The sequence below is a fragment of the Schistocerca piceifrons genome, chromosome X, assembly GCF_021461385.2.
Source record: "Schistocerca piceifrons isolate TAMUIC-IGC-003096 chromosome X, iqSchPice1.1, whole genome shotgun sequence".
Classification (NCBI taxonomy): domain Eukaryota; kingdom Metazoa; phylum Arthropoda; class Insecta; order Orthoptera; family Acrididae; genus Schistocerca; species Schistocerca piceifrons.
The window spans coordinates 260,193,658-260,219,081 of NC_060149.1; the positions used below are offsets into that span (position 1 = coordinate 260,193,658).

At 43.6% G+C, this 25,424-nt stretch overlaps 1 protein-coding gene across 1 annotated transcript in view; it reads right to left on the reverse strand.

The window, feature by feature from the left end:
* Positions 1-25,424, reverse strand: part of LOC124722296 (dedicator of cytokinesis protein 3-like) — a 636,964-nt gene that overhangs the window by 404,017 nt on the left and 207,523 nt on the right. Inside the window, exon 2 of the mRNA XM_047247479.1 lies at positions 19,435-19,518. Coding sequence (XP_047103435.1) covers positions 19,435-19,518 — 84 coding nt within the window. The remainder of the gene's footprint in view (positions 1-19,434; positions 19,519-25,424) is intronic.

Genomic DNA, 25,424 nt, shown 5'->3' on the forward strand with positions numbered 1-25,424 from the left:
GATGCATGTACCGTCAGACCGATGTTCACCAATTATGGATTAAAGTTAAGTATTCCAGCAGCTACGTACTTTTTTTGCTAGTATAATTACTTTACCTGTTCCAGACCTCACGCCAGCCTGCGTGAGCTTAAACGCGTGCCTTGCGGCTTCCTCCTAGTGGCTTGGCTGTCTTGCCAAGTCACAACACTTTAAACTATTTAAATCTTTATGGCTCATCTCTTTAAGTCAGTCTTGGTGATTATAATTTGGTGCGTTGCTTAAGAAGGAAGCTATCTGTGATTTTGGTATTGTCTTAAATATGGCCACGTGTTGATTCTCTCTTAGCTGTTTTAAAAAATTGTCTTGAATGAACTGTTAATTTATTGTTCTAGTAGTTGTTGTGTTTAAGGAGTGACATTATAGGGGCCTTGACCTTCCATGCTAAGTATACCCCTCATCCCGACTTACTCAGTCACACATGCTCTCGAAATGGTATCGTATATTGTCTCTTCTGAAAATTGCTGGGCGTTTACCCTCTCTCATGGTTTTCTTAGCCTTTGTAAGTTTTGTATGGTTTGCGTCGTAGTGGAGGACCAGTGGCGGTTCCCATTGCTTTTTCTCAACGCTGTCTTGTGGTTCTGTGGTCTGTGGTGCAGCTGGCTCATAATTTGAGGCTACTGCCGAGGCATCGTATTTGTTAGTTGCCTCGACGCTCATTTTCCTTTTTTCTGTTCATGTGTCCTTTGTGCAGTCTTCCGACGTATGTAGGTCCGAGGGGAGACTGATGAATTCTTCGTCATATTCGTCTTCTGTGGTGTTCCGGTTGGCGTCTACCTGAACTTCCATTTTTTCATGTGAGTGTGAAACGTCGCTCGATTCTCTTTCGCTGCACTCCTCTGAACTGCCTTTGTCCTGTAAAAAGTCGTGTTGGATTCTTCCGATTTCTTCTAATACCGTTTTTATTCGTCGTCTTCTCGCCTCTTCTGCCACATTTCTTGATCTTTCTCCTTTGTGTAGGTGGATCTTCGTTGTCTCTGGCCTGGGCCATGTTGGTGACTGGTTTCTCCATTGTTCCCATCGTAAAGTCTCTACGCGTATCTTTGGTTTCCATTCAGTCCCTTGCTGACCAGTCTGGTGTGGCAGCTGAAGACAGCAAAACGAAAATCCAAGTTTCAAATTCCACGTTCAAAAATTCATTTACACAGGAGAATCGCACAAAATACCGTCATTTGACCATCGGACAGACTCCCGTATGGAGAAAATAGTAATAACCATCCCTGGCGTAGAGGAACAACTGAAATATTTGAAAGCAAATAAATCATCAGGTCGGGATCGAGTGCCAATTCGGTTTTACGAAGAGTACTCTATGGCGTTGGCCCCTTACCTGGCTTGCATTTATCATGAGCACAGAGTACCAAGCGACTGGAAAAAGGTGTAGGTGACTCTAGTATATGACAAGGGTACAAGAACGGACCAGCAAAATTACAGACCAATATACCTAACTTCGGTTGGCTGCGGAATCATTGAACTTACGCTCAATTCGAACATAATAAACCTTCTTGAGACTGAGAAGATCATGCCCACGAATCAGCATGGTTTTACGAAGATCACTGGTGCGGAACTCAGCATATCATTTTTTCACATGATATACTGTGAACTGTGGATGAAGGGCAACAGACAGATCCCATATTTCTAGATTTCAGGCAAGCATTTAACACGATGCCCCATTGCGGGCTGTTATCGAAGGTACGAGCATATGGAATAACTTCACAGATATGTGATTGCTGGAGGACTTCTTAAGTAACAGAGTCCCGTATGTTGTCCTCGATGGCGAATGTTCATCAGAGACAAGGGCATCACCAGGAGCGTCCCAGGGAAGTGTGATAGGACCGCTGTTGTTCTCTATATACATAATGATTTGGCTGGCAGGGTGGGCAGCAATCCGCGGTTGTTTGCTGCTGATGCTGTAGTGTACAATAAGGTGTCGATATTGAGTAACTGTAAAAAGATACAAGACGACTTAGACAAAATTTCTACTTGGTGTGATGAATGGCAGCTACCCCTAAATATGCAAAAAGGTAAGTTAATGCGGATGAGTAGGAAAAACAAACGTGTAATGTTCGGTTACAGTACTACTAGTATCCTACTTAACACAGTCAAATCGTTTAAATATCCAGGCGTAACGCAGCAAAGCGATATGAAATGGAACGAGTATGAGAGAACTGTGGTAGGGCAAGCGAATGGTCGTCTTCGGTTTATTGGGAGAATTTTAGGAAATGGCGGTCCACCCGTAAAGGAGACCGCATGTAGGACGCCGGTGCGACCTATTCTTAAGCACTGCTTGAGTGTTTGGGATCCGTACCAGGTCGAACTGAAGGAAGACATCAAAGAAATTGAGGCAGGCTGCTTGATTTGTTACCAGTCAGTTCGAACAACGCGTAAGTATTGCGGAGATACTTCGGGGACTCAATTGGGAATCAGTGGGGTGAAGGCAACGTTCTTTTCGAGAAACGCTCTTGAGAAAATTCAGGGAATCGGCACTTGAAGCTGTCTGCCGTACGTTTCTATGGCCGCCAACATACATTGCACTTAAGAACCACAAAGATAAGATTCGAGAAATTAGGACTCATACGGAGGCATATAGAGTCGTTTTTGCCTCGCTCAATCTGCGAGTGGGAAGAGGAATGAAAAGAAGTAGTGGTACAGGGTACCTTCCTCCATGCACTGCACGGTGGCTTGCGTGGTATCTATGTAGATGTAGGTGTAGGTGGTGGTGGTAATGGGAGGTTGTCCCTACTTGTGTGTCTGTTGGTGTCTGACATAGGTTCGCCTACAGGCCCCGGGCTGTTTCTGCCACATCAGAGGCCCTGGACCTGTGTTTTCCCTGTACCTACGTCTGTAATTTCCTGCTAATCTGGAAAAATCTCTCGCCTGTCACTCTCTGTAGCAGTCTACTATACTTCATAACAGTAAAATCGCGACAGTTTCTCTGGTCAGCTTCTCGTAAAGACTCCATGCTAACTGATGGGGCTTTGCTTCACTTCGCTTCACTTGGTTGGATGAGCAAACTGAGCCCATCCTTTGGCAGGCTAAGGACCGAAGTGCTATTCCTGCATTTCCTGATGGGGTGGAATCCAACGTTGTGGACTGGCCTTGGGGTTTATATGTGGAGTGATCCTCGGGCGTTGCTGAGTGTTACTCATGCAACAGGTCTCGCAAATGCGTAGTTGGTCAGTGGTGATCTTGGTGGCCCAAACCACTGACGAGTCTATTGTGGGATTGGTCCGCTTTCTCGTAAAAGGCACGAGCAGTGTTGCGGAACCTGTCCTGCAGCAGCAAGACGACTGCATCCTCGGGGAATCGATGGGAGGGGCACATTCTGGGGAGGCGCAGCTCCAGTTTCAGCGCCTGGTTTTGCGCCCTTTGGAGGGTGTCAATGTGGGAGTTGACAGCCTTCCCCAACACCATGGCCGTATACTCCAACACTGGTCAGACTAGCATCAGGTTGAGCATAATGCTGCGGTGAGGGAGAAGTGTCGACTCAGGGTTAAGGAAAGGGTAGAGCACCCGTAGGCGCCCCATGGCCCTCCAGTTCGCAGTCTGTTCAGACTTCCGTGTCTGGTAGAGTAATTGGAAACCAGCAACGGGTTCTTCCTTTGGGTTTTTATTGTGACTTCCGGTTGCCTTCTTTCGGCACACATCTATTCGGCGAGCGGAAGGTGATGACGTAATGTCTTCAGTTGTTTGAAGAAAGTTATTTCCCGCCTTCAGCCTTGGACATGATGCTTCGCTTCCAAACATGGGATTCCTGGAACCACTTTCCTATTTATTCTTCTCAACATCTGTCGCTGTTCTTCGTCAGATATCCGGGATGCTATTCCTGTAAGATGGTAGATTTTATCAATTGTAGTTGGTCGTAGGCAACCAGTTATAAAGCGGCCTGTTTCGTTAAGAGCGATGTTAAGGTGCCTGGTGTAAGCGGAGTTCTGCCAGAATGGTGCAGCGTATTCTGCCGCAGAGGAACCTAGAGATAGAGCAGACTTACGAAGAACATTTGGTTGAGCTCCCCATGTGCTGTTAGTGAGTTTGTGTATATTATTATTTCTCCTGCAGACTTCGAGCTTTGTTCTCGCAATGGGCTTGGAAAATAAGTGTTCGGGCGAGGTCTACTCCGGGTATGTAGGAGTGTTCCAGTGTTGTAGTTGCTTTCCCCTCCAAGTTACTTCCAGTTTTTCCTAGCTTGTCTATTTGGCTCAAATGGCTCTGAGCACTATGGGACTTAACATCTGAGGTCATCAGTCCCCTAGAACTTAGAACTACTTAAACCTAACTAACCTAAGGACATCACACATATCCATGCCCGAGGCAGGACCGTAGCGGGCTTGTCTATTTCTCAGGTGAAACTCACAGACCTGTCTTTTGAATGGGTTAGGCATTAGGTGTTTATTACCATAGTATTCTTCCAGACGTTCGAGGGCAGCAATCAGTTCCATTTCTACCTATTCGAACGTGCTTCCTTGGGCTGGAAACGCTGTGTCGTCGGCATAAATGAAAGATGTTGTGTCTGTTCCGACACACTGCCTTGAGGAAGAACGTTCTTCTGGTTTCTCCATCGCCTTATCTTGTTGTTCAGGGTGACAAAGAACCGCCATTTTTCTAGTAGGGTTTTGATGAACTGCGTTAATGGGTAGTCTTTGATTATTGTATAAATCTTCTTTGAGAGTCTGTTACGATTTACTGTGTCATACGGCGCTGTTAGATTCACGAACGCCATGCCTGTAATCTTCCCTCTCTCGTATTCGTTCTCAATATGCTGAGTTAGGTTGAGGTTCTGGTCACAACATAATTTTCCTGGGCGGAATGTTGCCCGTTGTTTAATAAGGGTCTGGTCTATGCATCCAGATATGCGGTTCGGAATCATTCTTTTAAACAGTTTGTATAGATGACAGAGAAGAGAGACTGATCGAAAATTCTTGGGGTCTGTTGGATCTTTCCCAGGTTTCAATATGGTACCACCTGTGCTTTACGCCAGATTTCTGGTATTTTTAACTTGGAGACGCAGTTGTTAATCAGATTTAAAATCCACTTTTTAGTACCTGGTCCGAAACCCTTTACGTGTTCAAATCGTAAGTCATCTAGGCCTGCAGCCTTGTTATTCTTAATACGGCACATGGCGTCCTCCAGATCTACTAAAGTTAAAGGGCATTCAACAAAGTCGTTTTCTTCAGCATCATTTTGTAGCTTTGTCCTCTCAGATCGTCTTGGTTTTACTACTTAGTAGCAGATGATGAGTTATTTGATCAGGGGTAATGTTGGACGTGTCAGCAAACACTCTAGTGTGGTCATCACTAAGGTTCTTCAAGAGTTACCACGATTAATGACTGCTATACTTCATGTCTAACTGTGTTAGTAGGTTACACCACTTTTCTCTTCTAAGGCAGATAAGGTAGACAGAAGTTGTTCACCTGTTTGAATGGTTTCTTCATAGAAAGGGTCTTCGTTGAATAGTTGTGGGGTACAACACGCCATCACAGATGATCAGGTATACCTGGGGAGTTATAATAGCGGGAGCACTTTCTAACACGACGACAATAATAATAATAATGAGCCACCGTGTAGTGTCGTCCGAAGAACGAGGTCCCATGTCAAAGATGGTACCTTACGACGGAACCACAAGTGAGGACAGTCGATTCCTGACTCAGCAACGAATGGGAGACGTCAGCGTAGAGACACCCTCAAGTGGTTCCATCCGCCATCGTTGCTGAAAGAGTACTTACGACAGAGTGCAGTGCCCCTCAGCTCACTCTGCAATCATCATTTACGAGGTGCATTCAAGTTCTAAGGCCTCCGATTTTTGTTCTAATTAACTATTCACCCGAAATCGATGAAACTGGTGTTACTTCTCGACGTAATCGCCCTGCAGACGTACACATTTTTCACAACGCTGACGCCATGATTCCAAGGCAGCGGCGAAGGCTTCTTTAGGAGTCTGTTTTGACCACTGGAAAATCGCTGAGGCAATAGCAGCATGGCTGGTGAATGTGCGGCCACGGAGAGTGTCTTTCATTGTTGGAACAAGCCAAAAGTCTCTAGGAGCCAGGTCAGGTGAGTAGGGAGCATGAGGAATCACTTCAAAGTTATCACGAAGAAACTGTTGCGTAACGTTAGCTCGATGTGCGGGTGCGTTGTCTTGGTGAAACAGCACACGCGCAGCCCTTCCCAGACGTTTTTGTTGCAGTGCAGGAAGGAATTTGTTCTTCAAAACATTTTTGTAGGATGCACCTGTTACTGTAGTGCCCTTTGGAACGCAATGGGTAAGGATTACGCCCTCGCTGTCCCAGACCATGGACACCATTTTTTTCAGCACTGGCGGTTACCCGAAATTTTTTTGGTGGCGGTGAATCTGTGTGCTTCCATTGAGCTGACTGGCGCTTTGTTTCTGGATTGAAAAATGGCATCCAAGTCTCATCCATTGTCACAACCGAAGAAAAGAAAGTCCCATTCATGCTGTCATTGCGCGTCAACATTGTTTGGCAACATGCCGCACGGGCAGCCATGTGGTCGTCCGTCAGCATTCGTGGCACCGACCTGGATGACACTTTTCGCATTTTCAGGTCGTCATGCAGGATTGTGTCCACAGAACCCACAGAAATGCCAACTCTGGAGGCGATCTGTTCAACAGTCATTCGGTGATCCCCAAAACAATTCTCTCCACTTTCTCGATCATGTCGTCAGACGGGCTTGTGAGAGCCCGAGGTTGTTTCGGTTTGTTGTCACACGATGTTCTGCCTTCATTAAACTGTCGCACCCACGAACGCAATTTCGACACATCCATAACTCCATCACCACATGTCTCCTTCAACTGTCGATGAATTTCAATTGGTTTCACACCATGCAAATTCAGAAAACGAATGATTGCACGCTGTTCAAGTAAGGAAAACGTCGCCATTTTAAGTATTTAAAACAGGTCTCATTCTCGCCGCTGGTGGTAAAATTCCATCTGCCGTACGGTGCTGCCATCTCTGGGACGTATTGACAATGAATGCGGCCTCATTTTAAAACAATGCGCATGTTTCTATCTCTTTCCAGTCCGGAGAAAAAAAATCTGAGGCCTTAGAACTTGAATGCACCTCATACGGTGACAGCGTCGTCTAACTTCAGATCCAGCATTGTAAATTGTATTTGAACTCTAAACTGTACATCAAAGTTAATAATCAATTGTACACTGACAAAAGAGGTTATCATTTTGTATTGTATGAAGTTATTGTGTTTAGCGAGAGTAACAAATACACTGAAGAGCCAAAGAAACTGGTACACCTGCCTAATCTCGTGTAGGACCCTCGCGAGTACACAGAAGTGCCGCAACATGACATGGCATGGAGTCGACTAATGTCTGAAGTAGTGCTGGAAGGAACTGACACCATGAATCCTGCTGGGCTATCCATAAATACGTAAGATTACGAGGCGCTGGAGCTCCCTTCTGAACAGCACGTTGCAAGGCATCCCAGATATGCTCAATAATGTTCATGTCTGGGGGGTTTGGTGGCCAGCGGAAGTGTTTAAACTCAGAAGAGTGTTGCTGGAGCCAATCTGTAGCGATTCTGGATGTGTGGGATGTCGCATTGTACTGCTGGAATTGCTCAAGTCCGTCGGAATGGAATATGGACACGAATGGATGCAGGTGATCAGACAGGATGCTTACGTATGTGTCACCTGTCAAAATCGTATCTACTCGTATCGGGCTCCCATATCACTCCAACTGCACACGCTCCAAACATTACAGAGCCTCCACTAGCTTGAACAGTCCCCTGCTGACATGCGGGATCCATGGATTCATGAGATTGTCTCCATACCCGTACACATTGATCCGCTCGATATAATTCGAAACGACTCGTCCGACCGGGTAACATGTTTCCAGTCATCAAAAGTGGTTCAAATGGCTCTGAGCACTATGAGGTCATCAGTCCCCTAGAACTTAGAAATACTTAGACCTAGCTAACCTAAGGACATCACACACATCCATGACCGAGTCAGGATTCGAACCTGCGACCGTAGTGGTCGCGCGGTTCCAGACTGAAGCGCCTAGAAATGCTCGATCACAGCGGCCAGCTTCCAGTCATCAACAGTCCAATGTCGGTGTTGACGGGCCGAGGCGAGGCGTACAACGCTGGGGTTCAAGAGTGGGCCTTCGGCTTCGAAACCCCATACCGTTTATGTTTCGTTGAATGGTTCGCACTCTGACCCAGTATTGAAATCTGCAACAATTTGCGGAAGGGTTGCACTTTTGTTACGTTGAACGATTCTCTTCAGTCGTCGTAGGTCTTGTTCTTGCAGGAGCTTTTTCCGGTCGCAGCGATGTCGGAGATTCGAAGTTCCACCGAATTCCTGATATTCACGGTACATTCGCGAAGTGGTCGTACGGGAAAATCCCCACTTCATCGCTACCTTGGAGATTCTGTGTCCCATCGCTCGTGTACCGACTTCAACACCACGTTCAAACTCACTTAAATCTTGATAACATGCCGTTTCAGTAGCAGTAACCCAACTGCGCCAAACACGTTGCCGACCGCAGCGCCGTATTCTGCCTGCTTACATTTCTCTGTATTTTAATGCGCGTGCCTACACTAGTTTCTTTGGAGCTTCAATGTGTATATTCATTCCTATGGACCTAGTTTGTTTAAAAGTTAAGTATTTCAGTTTGCAAGTTTTAATAAAGTGATTATATTTTGTGTGTGTTGTTGTATCCACTCGACCTCCTCCAGAAGTAAATATAGGCTTGCTAGGACCCACTACAGTGTCAATGCGAATGTCTCAAGTGTTTTTTTCGTTCGGCACCACACACTGAAACTCCAGAGAGCAGCTAAACTCCAGCGGAATCTACGTCGGGCTTGCTGGTGTTGCGAAAATTGCGTGCCCGCAAAGCTAAAGGTCGCGAGGTCGAATCACGGTCGGACTACGGACTTTCCATTATGACTTTTAACCTAGCATTCGGCTCTCAATGAAGTGAAGATCTTCCAGAAAAGGCAGGTATTTCGGATTCCACGTTAAACTGTACATCCGATTCCTCCGATTGGATAACGGTGGTAATTTCAGGATACGCAAGTTGCCTAAGTGACGTCCTGTTGAAAGACTTGCACCAGGCCATTGAGCCACGTGGAATTATTATTACCAGAATCTATACATTTCTGCTTCTCTATACATATTACAAATTAATTTTTTTTCTGTTTATATCTGAAGGCTATTCTCGGGAACCATTGCAGAGATTTTGATACGGTTTCACTATTAGACATTCACCAGGAAAGTTGGTGTATATAATTTCATAATTTCTTACCGCTGCGACAGATGAGCCGTCCGGCGGTAGATGCTCAGTGCTACCCGTGCGAAGCTGAGTGGTTCGCTAGTAGAAACATAACGTAAGATTGCCTCCGCTATTATCAAGGTGACAGCTGAATCTAAGATGGAATTTTCGAAGACAGATTGATGTGTATACAAAAATTCATAAGCACTGTTACAATAAACTTTTCGTAGGGAGACAGGTGTTAGTAGAACAAACCATTACAAAGTTTGCTTGCCATATCAAGTGGAAGCAAATTTATCAAAATATACAAATCATATTACGCAGAAATTAATGAAACCGTCTTCATCTGAAGTTTCGTCAAGATTGGAAAGGTTTAGAACTAATTTGATAGAGTGGGCTTGATGGAACAGAATCATTCATGTTAAAATGTAACTACCATTTTGGATCAAATTTAATATAAGAATTCATGAACTGGAAAATAATGGGCAACTTACGATAGTCTATATTTTCCTCAGGATACTTTTGTCCCCACAGAATAACCTACACTCAGTTCGAAATAACTTTCGTTCCCACACACGGGTCTGACACCATGATCGTTCTTAGAACACGAGGTAAAATTTGGAAACTATTAAATTTGATGTAGCAATAAACTAACTGACGCAGAAAAACTGTCTCGTTTCGGAGTGTATCAGACGCTAATTCACTGTTTCTAGTTCTGTCCTCAGTCTTTTACGACGTACAACTTGCTTCAACACGTGCAAACCGCCTACGAAGTTCACGAAACTGAGTCTTCAAATTGCCCTTCATAAAAAAAAAAACCATTGTACGTCTTCTAGAAAGCTACAGCTGTAGTGGTGGCGCAGCAAGTAGCTGTGCCGTTTCCCACAGCCCTACTGGCTCTGTGTTCCAGCCTCTCTGCTTCCCAATTCACAGCGCTTCACTAAACGGCTTCTCACTTTCGTCACAACCAAAGTCTTTCTTGCTACGATTGTCTCTAAATATAGCTTACGGCTGTACGCTGTATGAAGTGGGACATTAATATTGGGAAACTCGACACGAAATAAAAATAACGGCGAGAGGGGGGGGGGGGGGGAGCATAATTTGATATAAAACGAAAAATTTTGCTGCAGTCTTGTTCACTACCATAGTAGCTTATAATAATGTAATTTTTTTCTGCGACTTTAGACATGAGAGAGATTCATAGTAATTGAAATCGGCATCACATTAGTTTCTTCAAGCCACTAATCATTTCATGTAATGTTGAAAAGCCTGTTTGTCGTAGGCTGATGGAAATGACACGGATAGCGATATACTTCGTCAACCGGACCAAGACTACACATCACGCGAAAGAGAAAATGCACTTTATCGAGTGAAAGCGTAGTGTTGTCAGCGCAGCGAGAAATACGGACTACCGTTGCCAGATCCCGCTACATGAAAGGTCTGAACAAGACGCAAATTTTGTGTTAGTAGTACACCATCCGCCCAGAAGGTTTCGAGATTGATTTTATTCCTGGCGTATAAGCGTTGTCAGCGCAGTAACTACGTTGACAGCTTGAACTAAAACCTACAAGCAACATATGGGCATTCAACCAGTCAGTCGTGAGCAGGAATGGTAAGTGGTGGACGTGCGGTAATAGTGTCGTCGCGTTATAAATCGCAATGGAGGAACATTTCTAAATCAAGTGTTCCAGACATTCTCCACGAAGTTGTGAAGAAGAGAAGATTGCGTGCATAATTTGTCCCGCACGCCGTGACTCCCGAACAAAAACAATGAGGCATGTATGCCTGCCACGACTTTCTTGAAACACAAAAGGACGATTCTTTTGTGGGAAAAATCATCACGAGTGACGAGACTATACTATCATTACAAACCTAACAGAAAATGACGAAGTGCATACATCGTCAAGAAGGGTGAACGATTTGACGACATAATCGACATTCAAGCCAATGTGATCGAGAGTTGAACGATATCCCAGAGAAGGACTTTCCTGACAGCTTCACAAAACACGTCAGAACACTGTTGCAGAAGCAACGAAAAAAGCATACCAAATTCAGAAGAACGCAAAATCCCCAAGACTGGCTAAGTTTCACGGAAGCTCGAAATTTAGTGCGGACGTCAATGCGAGATGCTTTTAATAGTTTCCACAATGAAATAATGTCTCAAAATACGGAATAAAACCCAAAGAGTCTGGTCGTATTTAAAGTACACCAGTGACAAAAAAGTCAATACCGCCACTGCACGACAGCGATGGAAAAGCGGAGTTACTAAATACAGTTTTCCGTAATACCTTCACGAAAGAAGACGAAGTAAATATTCCAGAATTCGCAACCAGAACAGCTGTTAGCATGAGTGACATAAAAGTAGATATCTTACGTGTTGCGAAACAACTCAAATCACTTAAGAAAGGCAAGTCTTCCGGTCCAGATGGTACACCAATCAGGTTCCTTTCAGACGATGCAGACACAATAGAGCCTTTCTTAGCAATCATATACAGCCGCTCACTTGACGAAAGGTCTGTTCCTAGAGACAGGAAAGTAGCACAGGTCACACCAATTTCAAGAAAGGAAATAGGAGTACCCCATTGAATTACGGATCCATGTCACTCACCTCAATTCGCAGTAGCATTTTGGAGCATATACTGTACTAGAACATTATGAATCAGCTTGAAGAAAATGACTTATTGATACATAACCAACACGGATTCAGAAAATATCGTTCTTGTGCAACACAGCTAGCTCTTTAATCCCATGAAGTAATGAGTGCTGTCGACAAGGCATCTCAGATCGATTCCATATTCCTAGATTTCCGGAAGGCTTTTGATACCGTTCCTCACAAGCGAATATTAATCATATTGCGTGCATATGGAGTATTGTCTCAGTTGTGTGACTGTGTTCGTTATTTCCTCTCAGAGAGGTCACAGGTCGTATTGATAGACGGTAAATCATCGAGTAGAACAGAAGGGATATCTGGCGTTCCGCAAGGAAATATCATAGGCCCTCTGCTGTTCCTGATTTACATAAATGATCTAGGCGATAATCTGAGCAGCCTTCTTAGATTGTTTGCAGATGACGCTGTAATTTACCGTCTAGTAAAATCATCAGACGATCAATTCCAATGACAAAATGATCTAGAGAGAATTTCTGTATGGTACGAAAAGTGGCAACTGGCACTAAACAAAGGAAAGTGCGAGGTCATCCATATGAGTAATATAAGAAATCCGATAAATTTTGGATATACGATAAATCGTACAAATCTAAGGGCTGTCAATTCGACTAAATACCTAGGAATTACAATTAAGAGCAACTAAAGTTGGAAAGACCACAAAGATAATATTGTGGGGTTGAAACAAAGATTGCGCTTTGTCGGCGGAAAGATTTAGGCGTTCCTTTTTCCCACGCGCTATTCGCGAGTGGAATGGTAGAGTAGTATGAAAATGGCTCGATGAACCCTCTGCCAGGCACTGAAGTGTGAGTTGCAGAGTAACCATGTAGATGGAGGTGTAGATGTTCGTATGGTTGTACCAACGTTCTGTGTGTTGCACTCAAGTGTGGTGAGACTATGTAGAACACCTGACGCATCAAAACCGACCATGTTTACTTTTCTCTATTTTTCAATGATCCAGTCTCGAAACTTTCTCGGACTGGCGCACAGTGGGCCAACTCGCTCAAAGCCTGGACAAAATAGAAAGAAAGGTGCATGTTCCGACTAGACCCACGAAAACTTGTGTATATAGCACGGGTGCATACCCAATCAATAATAATGAGCGTATGGCATTGGTGGCCGGGAGACCCCTCGCGGGGCGGTTCGGCCGCCGCTCCACAAGTTCTTTAACGCCACTACGGCGACTTGCGAGTGAATGAGGATGAAATGATGATGAAAGACACACAACACTGTCATCTCGAGGCAGAGAAAATCCCCGACCCCGTGCGCGGGAAGCGAGAACGCTACCGCAAGACCACGACCGCGGACACCCAACCAATGTTGTGTTACCATTCCAGTCTCAAGTCGACACGATAAGTGCTGGGACAGTTGACGGTAAACAGCGAATCGGAGAACGACACATTTTTCAAATGTCGTTTCTGTGGCCTGTTTAATATATGACAGCGAATCTGCGTAGCTGTCTGGATACAATACGATAGGGACCACTCCAGAAGGTACGTTTATCACATTTTTAACTGGTGTAATGACGTATAACGACTTAAAACTAAACTACAATAGATATTATCCGAAATCTTTAGGTACAAAATTTCCTCTGCGTGGCTCCAATTTTGTAAATGAGTCTCCTGCTACCTCGATAGTATAGTGAACGAGTTCAAATATATTTGCGTGCAAATACTTGCACTTTTTTGTAGACAGCCATTTTTCTACCGTGCGACTGTGTCACACGGTATAAATGGTCCCACACTATTGCATTTATCTCACAGACTATTATCGGCATAAAAATGTCATTTGAGTTTTCTGTAGAATTCTAGGGGAGCTATTCGGATTTGTGGTCATAAATCTTTTTCGCCAATTGGAAAATAATTTCTTTACGAAATCAAAATTTCCCCGAGTAATATTGTTTCCTTCTTTCGCGAAATCCTGCAGATGTATTCAAATTTTGTACAGAGAGCTCTAGAATTAAAACACAGAAATCTAGAACTAAAATACAGCAATCGAGAACTCTGAAAAAAGTATATTTCTCCCAACTCGGGTGCCTCGGACTTCTAATATTCTGCAATAATGCCCGCTGTCGAATTCAGTCCACATGCATTTTATGCACGGAGATTTTAGACGCAAATATTCCCGTGCGAAAACGATGCATGACCTATTCCATCGGCTTTGGCATCTACGGACCTATTCATTTCGAGATTCCAGGAAGTGACAATTGAAGAAGATGAACAGATATCACCTAAGGTAAAAGATCTGCTTTTCGAACCATCTCCCAGTGGAAACCCTATACCGACCCTTCCGAAAGCAATAACGACGCAAGCGACGAGTATCACGGTGATTTCGATTGAAAAATGTAAAATATCGATTAGACATTTCAAAAAAAAAAAAAAAAAAAAAAAAAGGTTCAATGGCTCTAAGCACTATGGGACTTAACATCTGAGGTCAATAGACCCCTAGACTTAGAACTACGTAAACCTAACTAACCTAAGGACATCACACACATCCATGCCCGAGGCAGGATTCGAACCTGCGACCGTAGCAGCAGCGCGGTTCCGGACTGAAGCGCCTGAAACCGCTCGGCCATAGCGGCCGGCTAGACATTTCAATATGGCAAGGTTTTGTACCAGAAGTTTTATTCGAATTCGCAAAATTTATAACTTTAGATCCGCCATTTCGAATTTTAATTCCGACATCTGATTCCTAATTAGTGCCTCAAAGAATCTAAAAAGAACAGTTTTGGAGGATTTTATATCCATTTATCTATTATGCCAAGGTTTTAGAGCGAGTTGGCCCACTATGTGACCCGGTATGTCATGGCGTCATTACCAATAGGAACAAAGTCATATTGTTCATCAGAAGTTTTACGGTAGACAGTATGTTCGTTGTGTAGTTTCATGCAGGGAGTATAATCACGCTGCACAGCGTTGCTTATAGAACTGAAAAGGACGTCGGACTAATACATCACATTGGCCACACCCAATTGCGCAGAACACACTATAGAGACACCAGTGAGCTAGCGCTGTGATCACGACACTGGACTCGCACTGGGGAGGAACAGGGTAAAAAATCTTCGTCCAACTATCCTGATTTAGGTTTACCGTAATTTAGCTGAATCGATAGTGCTGAATGGAAAACCGAAGAACCCACAATACAATTTCTATGAAGATAAATAGTATGAATTTTTACAAAAGTGACGTCCAAAGAACGCAAATGTACGAAAATAAAAAACTGGTTGCTAAAAGCCGAAAGAGCCATGAAGAGTGAAAGTGCAGCTGTGAAGATGATGTTTGGTTTGTGGGACGCTCAACTGCGCGGTCATCGGCGCCCGTACAAAATCGTAATTTTTTTTCACACTCCAATATTTTACGCAGCCCAATCTAGCCACTTTCACGAATGATGACAATGATGTGTAGTGTACAACACAAATTCCCAGTCTCTGGGCAGAGAAAATCCCCAATCCGGCCGGGAATCGAACCCGGGACCCCGTGATCTAGGGGCAACAACGCTAACCACTTTTTCTTTTTTTTTCGTCATAATTCGTTGCATGTGTTCGTGGCGGACGTACCCTGACGCCCGTTGAAGTTCTTAGTTGATCCACTCATTCAGGTTTTATTATTATTATTATTATTATTATTATTATTATTACAGAGCGCAGCTAACCCTCTGTCCAAACACGCTCAGCTACCGTGCCGGCATAGACCACGAGCTGGATTTTCCGCTACAACCTCTGCTAGCAATGAGGGAAAATCGGTAGACTTCATATAAATGTACGAGAAGTAATGAACGTCTATGGCAACTGATGACGCTTTGTAAATAAAAGCGAAACGCATCTGGTGTGAAACAGTCTTAACCCAAGCATCAAACGCCGAGCTGTAGTCGCTTGAAGTTGCTATGGCTTTTAAATCATATGACGAGCTCGCCTCGAAATGGGCGCTTCACTGTAGCAGTGCGCAGAGTTCAATTTCTAGCCAACAGATGGCCCTTAAATGTATACTAAAGCGAAGCACAGGCCATGTGCGTTATGCGGTATCTGAGCTTACTCATCAACTAACATGGCAAAGAGAGTAGTTCGTGGTCATGATAGGAGGGTTCACACAAACTTGTTGACAGTGTTTCCAACAGTGGAAAGAAAGTGTGTGTGTTGTTCGCAGCTCGTGGTCGTGCGGTAGCGTTCTCGCTTCCCACGCCCGGGTTCCCGGGTTCGATTCCCGGCGGGGTCAGGGATTTTCTCTGCCTCGTGATGACTGGGTGTTGTGTGATGTCCTTAGGTTAGTTAGATTTAAGTGGTTCTAAGTTCTAGGGGACTGATGACCTCAGATGTTAAGTCCCATAGTGCTCAGAACCATTTGAACCATTTTGTTTTGAAGTGTGTGTGTATGTGCAAATGTGTGTGAAATCTTAAGGGACTTTCCTGCTACAGGCATCATTCCCTAAGCTTACAACCTTATTAACCTAAATTATCCTAAGAACCAACACACACATCCATGCCAGAGGGAGGACACGAACCTCCGCCGGGACCAGCCGCACAGTCCATGACTGCAACGCCTTACACCGCTCGGCTAATCCGGAAAGGAAGTAATTTGTCATTCAGATTCTGAAGAACCGCAAGCAGTAATTCAAAGTGCCCTTCAATATCAGAGGGGAATGGTTGGCGTAGACATGGAAGACCAGATTCTTCTTGATATGTGCAGTTTCAACTCCTTCATTCTGTATCAGAAGATCGCTGGACGGAAAGAAAACCTGCTACATCGACTTTAGAACCAACGTTGCACAGCAACTGCTAAAAGAGTGCACAGCTACCTGAGTACTCTGTTCGCAGGCGACCGTCAGCGAGTACCACCCCTATGAAGACTAGGTAAAAACATGGACTCATTGCCAGATACACATAACCTCAACAGAGAAGGAAAAAATTCGCAGGAAAGTGTGTCGCGTGCTACTTAAGAGGAAGGAGAAGTGAAAGATAATGGCAGTCTAAAATGTGTGGTGTTGCTCTGCATTTAGAAGACTGTTTTGAGATCTACTATGCCCAACGGTCATAATAGCTGATATGTAATAAATCTGATTTCACAGCAACCAGTACGATATTTAAATACGATCTCATTAAGTGAAACTGTAGTAAGATTCAGACAAAAAACAAAGAAAATTCATATATAACAGCTATTATAGCCGATGGCCATCCAAATAAACATATCACAAATATTCTTTTATACGTTCTTACACAGACGAGATTTCCGCTGTATTTACTAAATAACGCAGGAACTGTACACTCTGAACTACGTCAAAATGTATTGTGGTTTTCACGCAACACTCCCATCGAATACCACGACACCTTATGAAGCTTTTCCTTTCCCCATCCGTACCAAAACGGAGTTAATAAACTGAGTTTATGCTGCCCCTTTGTGGACAAGACACAGGAGCTAACGTTGTCAGCAGGCGAGGCGCCGAACCTAACGTTGTCAGTGTGCGGCAGGATGGCGAGAGACAGTGTTTCCGCAACACGGTCTGCTGCGGCCTCGCCTGTTACCTACAGTTCCTGTGCTAGTTACGCGCCCATGAATTCGTCATCACAGGATATCTGGTTTCATCTACATGAAACACTGCAAATTCTTAGTTTTCGTCTATTCCCACGTTTTAAAACAAACGAACGTTGATAAACTGCTTGGTATACATAATCGAGTATGTGCGACTCGAAAATTTCACATATTTAATTTCCCTGATATGGTCCTACGGTTCTTTCTACAATGTCGCCTCTTCATTTTGTGGATACAAAAATAAATGCTCGAGAAACCATTTTCTTAAAAGGAAAGAAAATGGAAATATTCCTCAAAATGTTTCTTCACCGACACAATCACCAAGAAATTTCCCACTATTACCGGTTTCAACAGTAATCTTCAGAGTTAAAGTGCACAGCCGGCCGTGGTAACCGAGCGGTTATAGGCTCTTCAGTCTAGAACCGCGCGACCGCTACGGTCGCAGGTTCGAATCCTGCCTCGGGCATGGATATGTGTGATGTCCTTAGGTTAGTTAGGTTTAAGTAGTTCTAAGTTCTAGGGGACTGATGACCTCAGCAGTTAAGTCCCATAGTGCTCAGAGGCAGTTAAAGTGCACCTGCGGAATATGCAGTGACAACATTTTACGTTCTCGCAATGACTTACGCCCTAAAAACCGATATGCTTAAGTGATTTACTGATTATGCCCGTGAATATATATTTATTTGTGAAAATCTGTTTTTCACTATAGTGTCCATTACCACACTAGCTTTACTTTGCAAAATGTTTCTACAAATCTTCCAACAACTTTTTTTTTTCCACATAGTAGTGCAAAAAATACTCAGACAAATAGATTATTTGGAACTTGCACAGAGATGAATCATTTTTTTCAGAAATATATGAACCAAAAAATTCAGCTACTTTGAAGTTTATTCAATGCGGAATGTAAGAAATGGCTCTGAGCACTATGGTACTTAACATCTGAGGTCATCAGTCCCCTAGAACTTAGAACTACTTAAACCTAACTAACCTAAGGACATCACACACATCCATGTCGGAGGAAGGATTCGAACCTGCGACCGCAGCGGTCGCGCGGTTCCAGACTGAAACGCCTAGAGCCGCTCGGCCACAGCGGCCGGCGGGAATGTAAGATATAATTATGTAACTTACATTGGGTCGTATACAACAAAACGATAATTGTCAGTTTGTGGTGGGCTGACATATTGTCAGGCACGAAGAGATGAAGTGTTCCAGCGTAAATTTCGAGGGAAAGGTGTGGCGATGGTGGAGTATTTTCAGGGGATTCACGAGTGTCTGGCACTTGACACTTGTCGCAATACTTGATAAGAGGTGCCCACATAAACTGGCTTTTATCAGAAATATTGACCCTTAGACGATGTGTCTAATAGTGTATTTTAAATACAACAGTATGCCGTCTTAGGCACTGTATAACATTAAAACACTTGATAATGGCACTTTAAAGCCGAAATAATGATCGTGTAAATGTAACACTGCAAATTAAAAAAAAAAACAATCTAATGGCGGTACTGACTTTAAAAAAGAGATGATTCGTATTTGCAAGAAATTATGCTCTTCATCTGATGATTATATGGATTACATTGACTTTAATGAACAGTTGCATATGTCAAAATTCTGCAGTGGAAACTAGCACCAAATCGTCGACGTACATTCTCAATGTTGGACATAATCATTGGTAATGGAACATAGTTACTTAAAATAAATTTAGCTCATGATATAATATTACAGAGCTAGTAGCTATGACTATCTATTTCTCTCTTTCCATTTGGTCGATTTTATAAGTGTAAGACAAAAATGGCGGGGGCAAAATACAATACAATACAATACAAATCGAAACGGCGAGCGGGTGTCTGAGGCCGTTGCTGATGCAGTTAATACACTGCTTTGTAGTACTATTTCGACCTGGTGCAACATCTCCGGTAAACAAGGATCAGTAGTAAACAGAAATATTGTGGATATAGTAATTCATTACTTACCGCCACATTCTTCTAGTATCTGTACTGTTTCGCCGATTTCCAGTGGCAAGCCGTACCTCGTATCACCACGCCAGTTGTATATAACTGCAACAAAAGATGAACAAATTACGATCACTCCGTAAAACTGGATTTTAAGATGCTAGAGTTTTGTGCCACAACACCACCAGATAAGTTTCATTGTCGCGGTGGACAGTTGTTAAAATGTTTTGGCTCTTCAGAGTATGTTACTTAACACAGGTTGTGACCTAGAGTCTTTCAAAGTAGGTCGGTGAGGTACTCAAACATGTTTCTGATTTTTAATAAACTTACGTGTTGCAACTATTAACTGTCCAAAATTCATGCAGGAACTGAGGCGATTGACAGCGACATCATTAAATCCATAAGAAACGTAGGGACCAATTATTTAAGGCGCTTTATTTTTGTATGAAGAGTTTCGAGATTTCATCATTTTCCAAATGGATTAAATGTATTTGCATAATCATCGTGTTCTACGAGGAACTGCACTATGAATGCGGCAGCTATCTGTCGTACTTCCTTCTTCGGCCACTAAGCACCTGTTGCACACATTGAACAAATACTAGTGCTCGGGTATTGTGCTTTTCTTAGACTGTTTCTGCTTAGAAACTAAAATGTAATTTGATTGCAGCCGAAGTTGCCGACGGAAACGTGCACATAAGCAGACCACATGGCAGATACTTTATAGTATTGCAAGTGGTAACCTGGTATGTATAGCATTTGCTTGGAAATGTAAGAAGAAATTATAGATTACAGCCGGCCGCGGTGGTCTCGCGGTTCTAGGCGCGCAGTCCGGAACCACGCGACTGCTACGGTCGCAGGTTCGAATCCTGCCTCGGGCATGGATGTGTGTGACGTCCTTAGCTTAGTTAGGTTTAAGTAGTTCTAAGTTCTAGGGGACTGATGACCACAGCTGTTAAGTCCCATAGTGCTCAGAGCCATTTGAACCATTTTTATAGATTACAGCATTAAAATCAGATGCAGTATTCAAAGTATAGTCGAAATAAAGGAGTCAACTGCGTAACAACATTAAGCCCGCTGAAGGCTGCTGAAAGCCCGAAACGCATCCTGAGGAAAATAAGTGCTAAAAATATGAGTGTTATTGTTCAAACCAGTGACCTGCCGGAGTTGAGAAAACCGCGTAAAAACTAATTCTAAACAAAGGAGGCCTAGACTGAAAGTTTCAATGCCACTGTCACACAGAGACTCTAGGTTGGCCTGTTTCAACATTAACAAGACTATAACATTCTACAGTCATTTAGTAAGCGACCGCTAAGAAGCTTTTGGTTTCAACATATAACCAACAAACACATCAGACCGTTTTCGACGGCTTGACGAAAACATGTGGATGACTCCAAAACCCGTCATGCACAACTCAACATCGAAAATAAAACGAGCTAAATTTCAAAGGAAAGAAGGCTATAGGGTATAAAATTCCTTAGCGACTGAAGTCGTCAGAGACGGGATACTACTCCATTAGACGATAAGAATGGGGAAAAGGATTGGTAGTGATCACGTTGCAGAAAATATCTCGTCGTAATTGATTTCAGGAAACAATGGAAAATGAAATCAGGATGGGTTAAACCTTAAAACAAGATTACTAGCAAAACCTTTCCGGTATTTTGTTCAACAAACTCTTACGCAGCGCATGAGAACGCACCTCCTTCATTATTATCCACTGAACACGATAGAATATTAATGGCACATATATATCTGTGCAGTTAACGTAGTTCTGATATTACATGTGGGATAACTATTTAAACAGGGTGACGTGTGTGTGCGAGATGAATAAATAATCATCATAGTCACCTTCATTCGAACGCTTACTATGAAATAATTAGACAACTGATACATTACTTCCTGTCCTGGCCACAGCAGGGCATCCGGACGCCGTGTAAAACTAACTTACCCAAACCTATAACAAAATGCCGACCCGCGATACACGGGAGGCGGCCAAGAAAACGAGGAATTAGTGTCAAGATAATCGCACTGTACTACGGGAAATTTTGGCACTAACTTCGATAGCCAGTTGGAAGAGCTATTTAGATTGTTATATGACGCGAGGGGCCTTTCCTAGCCTCGAGTAGAGGACACACTGCGAGAAAACTGTTTGGTCCACCGGACACCCGCTCCTACGGCCGATATTTGTTACGTTGTGGAGCAGTCGTCCATTCTGTTCCGAACAATCTCCGTATTAAGTCCGCGCTCGTCTCTATAAAGTTATTATAGAAATTATAACTACGCGCCCCCGTATGGCTGTTTGCTGGTAAACGTCGTATTGTAGAAAGGGCAATGCGGATCTTTTAGGGCTCGCCCGCGGGGGTGATTTTTCTCACCTCGACTGTTTCGTCACTCTCGTCCAGTCTGTGAATATATGCGTAGATGCGCGCATCCTATGACGTTACAGCCGGGAGATACTTGCCTGTCAGCTCGCGTACAAGCCCGTGCAAAATTGTCACTGCGCTGCCAAGATTTGATAGCCGTGCGTGCAAGGGTGACAAAATTGTCACATTCCATCCATTCTCCGCTCCCGACACAACGACACACAAACATGGCATTAACGTCTTTGCACAATGTGACTGTGCACAAAGACGATAGCGATAATGCTATTCTTATACACTGAAGCGCCAAAGGAACTGGTACGGGCATGGGTATTCAAATACGGCGCTGCGGTCGGCAACGCCTATATAAAACAAGTGTCTGGCGCAGTTGTTAGATCGGTTACTGCTGCTACAATAGCAGGTTCTCAAGATTTGAGTGAGGTTGAACGTGGTGTTATAGTCGGCGAATGAGCGATGGGACACAGCATCTCCGAGGAAGCGATGAAGTGGGATTTTTACGTACGACTATTTCACGTGTGTACCGTGAATATCAAGAATCCAGTAAAACATCAAATCTCCGACACCGCTGCGTCCGAGAAAAGATCCTGCAAGAACGGAACCAACAATGACTGAAAAAAATCGTTCAAGGTGACAGAAGTGTAACCCTTCCGCAAATTGCTGCACATTTAGGCATGTTTACCAGTTTCTTTGGCTCTTCAGTGTAGAAGAACATGGCAACAAAAATTTGAAGGATGGTTTGAACAAATACGAAAATCAACGGATGGGAAGAAATCAGTCAGATAATATTTTTGAGTGCCCGGACAACTTGTTTAGCTGGGACGGACAGTTTCATGTTCGCATTTTTGTATGGTAAGCAGATAAAATGCGAAATACTCATAATTACTTAAAACGTACAACACTCATCCGAAAATACTGAAAAAAATTCTTTGAAGGTGGTTGAAGTTTATGAACCAGTGTGTAAAAATTTCCTCTTATTGGCCAGTCATTCCAAAGAGTGCGTACTCGCTATTCTTTATATTTGCTCTCACGAGTTCGCAAATAATGTCAGTCTCTTCAAAATCCATATTAACAAATGACGCTTGGATTTATATTCGTGACAGCCATCCTTCGTGAGTGCATTCCATTTTGATGACGTGACGTGTCATTGCCGGAAACAATTTTGTCACGGTCAAAAAATTCAAGCGTGCGCGATAGCCATTATAGAAGTTGACACAACTGACTGTTTCGAGTGACATTTTTATAATTAGACAAGGTGACTAGGAGATTAGCGTATCTCATATTTCGTATAAGTTTTTGTGAGAAGCGGAACATTAAATCTTTCTAGTTTTGGGGCGTACAAATATACTTTTTAACTAACCGACCAATAATGATTACGCTTGGTAGAGTTGAACATTGGACAACATCAGATTTTCAAATCGGGAACGTTCAAAGACTGAATATACTTCAGGTTTCCCAGATCAAACTTTACCTTATTTCTGGAAAGGCATGCCTTACTATCAGTAACTTAACTATAGACAGTGGCTTTTAGAAGACAATGCTGAGCAACAAATGAACTGAAGATTAAAGACGCCGGCCGCAGTGGCCGAGCGGTTCTAGGCGCTTCGGTCTGGAACCGACCGACCGCTACGGTCGCAGGTTCGAAATGGGTGCGTGTGATGTCCTTAGGTTGGTTAGGTTTAAGTCGTTCTAACTTTCTTGGGGACTGATGACCTCAGATGTTGAGTCCCATAGTGCTCAGAGCCATTTGAACCATTTGAAGGTTAAAGGTAACTCTTCTAGACTACTGTGTGAAATCTTATGGGACTTAACTGCTAAGGTCATCAGTCCCTAAGCTTACACACTACTTAACCTACATTATCCTAAGGACAAGCACACACACCAATGCCCGAGGGAGGGCTCGAACCTCCACCGGGACCAGCCGCACAGTCCATGATTGCAGTTCTAGACTACTTTCAGGCCATTGTTGCATGGACGCAAAATAGATTTGACAAATAACTACTTTAGATAGTAGAAAGCGAACATTGCATAAAGGAAGCAGGATGTGATTAGGTTGTTCTATGCTTAACAGTATTCAATTTTCCAAATGGCTCTGAGCACTATGGGACTTAAACATCTATGGTCATCAGTCCCCTAGAACTTAGAACTACTTAAACCTAACTAAACTAAGGACATCACACACATCCATGCCCGAGGCAGGATTCGAACCTGCGACCGTAGCAGTCGCGCGGCTCCGGACTGAGCGCCTACAACCGCTAGACCACCGCGGCCGGCCATTTAATTTTCCATTTCCCGAACTTAAATACCGGACTGCCGAGGTGAAAATAGAAGTGCCGCCCCCAAAAAGGTGCGGTATTACATCGTTGCAGAACTTGGAAGGGCACAGCACTCCATGTGAAGAGCCAAAGGCAGCATGGCGTGTCTTTATTTATTTAATGTATTGCAATACATATAGAAAGATTACAAAGCTACTATATGTCAAAATTTAAACACAGGTCCTCAGCATAAAACAACACAAATGACAACAGCTATATACGGATATAAGGGTCTTTTACGTATGTTATCACACCACTCGTCGTTGTCAGCAAATCTTCAAAAGGATACTTGTAAGCACGTGCGGGATTATGTTCATATAACATTAGAAACTGTCTGTCGTTCCGCACAACAGTCACACGATGGTGATGAAAATTGCCTAACTTGTGAAGAGTGTCTGCAAATCTTCCATGGCCCGTTCGGATGCGGTTCAGGGTAGTCCAAATTGCCCGACACTGGTCGAATCCACGGGGTTTCTTCTTAATGCAAGGGGCAGCTTCAGGCATTGTGGAGTGTGGAGATCAGTGGCGGGGGGCGGGGCAATGACTGCTCGCGTCCGCGACAATGCATAAGTCACAAGTGCCTTCTGGGTGGTGCTAAAGAACAGTTACTTCAAGGCAAATATCTAAAGCTAACGAGCAGAGACAGCCAGATAATCTCAAAGATCTCCTGGCTAAAATGAATTTGTCACAAGGCACGGCGTGTCCCTTTTAGTGTGTCAACAGTGCTAGTGCCTGTTGTATTAATCCTGACAGCTGGGTTCTCTTTCAATCTGTAGTTAACAGTAAACCTGAACCATTGTGTATTGTGCTCTCATCCCCTTGTGCCATATTCCACACAGCCTTCGTATTCGGGGTCACTAAAGCATGACAGTGAGTAGGGTTGAACCAGGAGAGAGCTGCTTCGAATATTAATAGTCGGAAAAGTTTTCACCACTTACATTTGGGCATCAAACGCAGCACAGGTTCTTGCGTACGGTTTCCGATCAGGCAATCAATGTCTTCGCTTCAAGCATACGCCTCTTAGCTGTTAATTATAGACTGGAGGCATATGGCTGTGTTCCACATCTTCATCTACGTTGTTGGTGATCAGTCTTCTGTCGCAAGTTTTAAGTGTTCCACCAACACTTACGCTCCAGAGACACTGCAGTTGCAAGGAAAGAATCGCATATATTTTCTGAAAACCGTTTGGTAATAAGGAAACGGGTAACGTTGGCAGCACTTGCGCTGGGTGTAATTTAATTTAACGTGTACTGAATGTTCCACTGTAGAGTCACTATCCATTCCCAACTCTGAATTGACGTGAAAATTTTCTAAGTCTAGG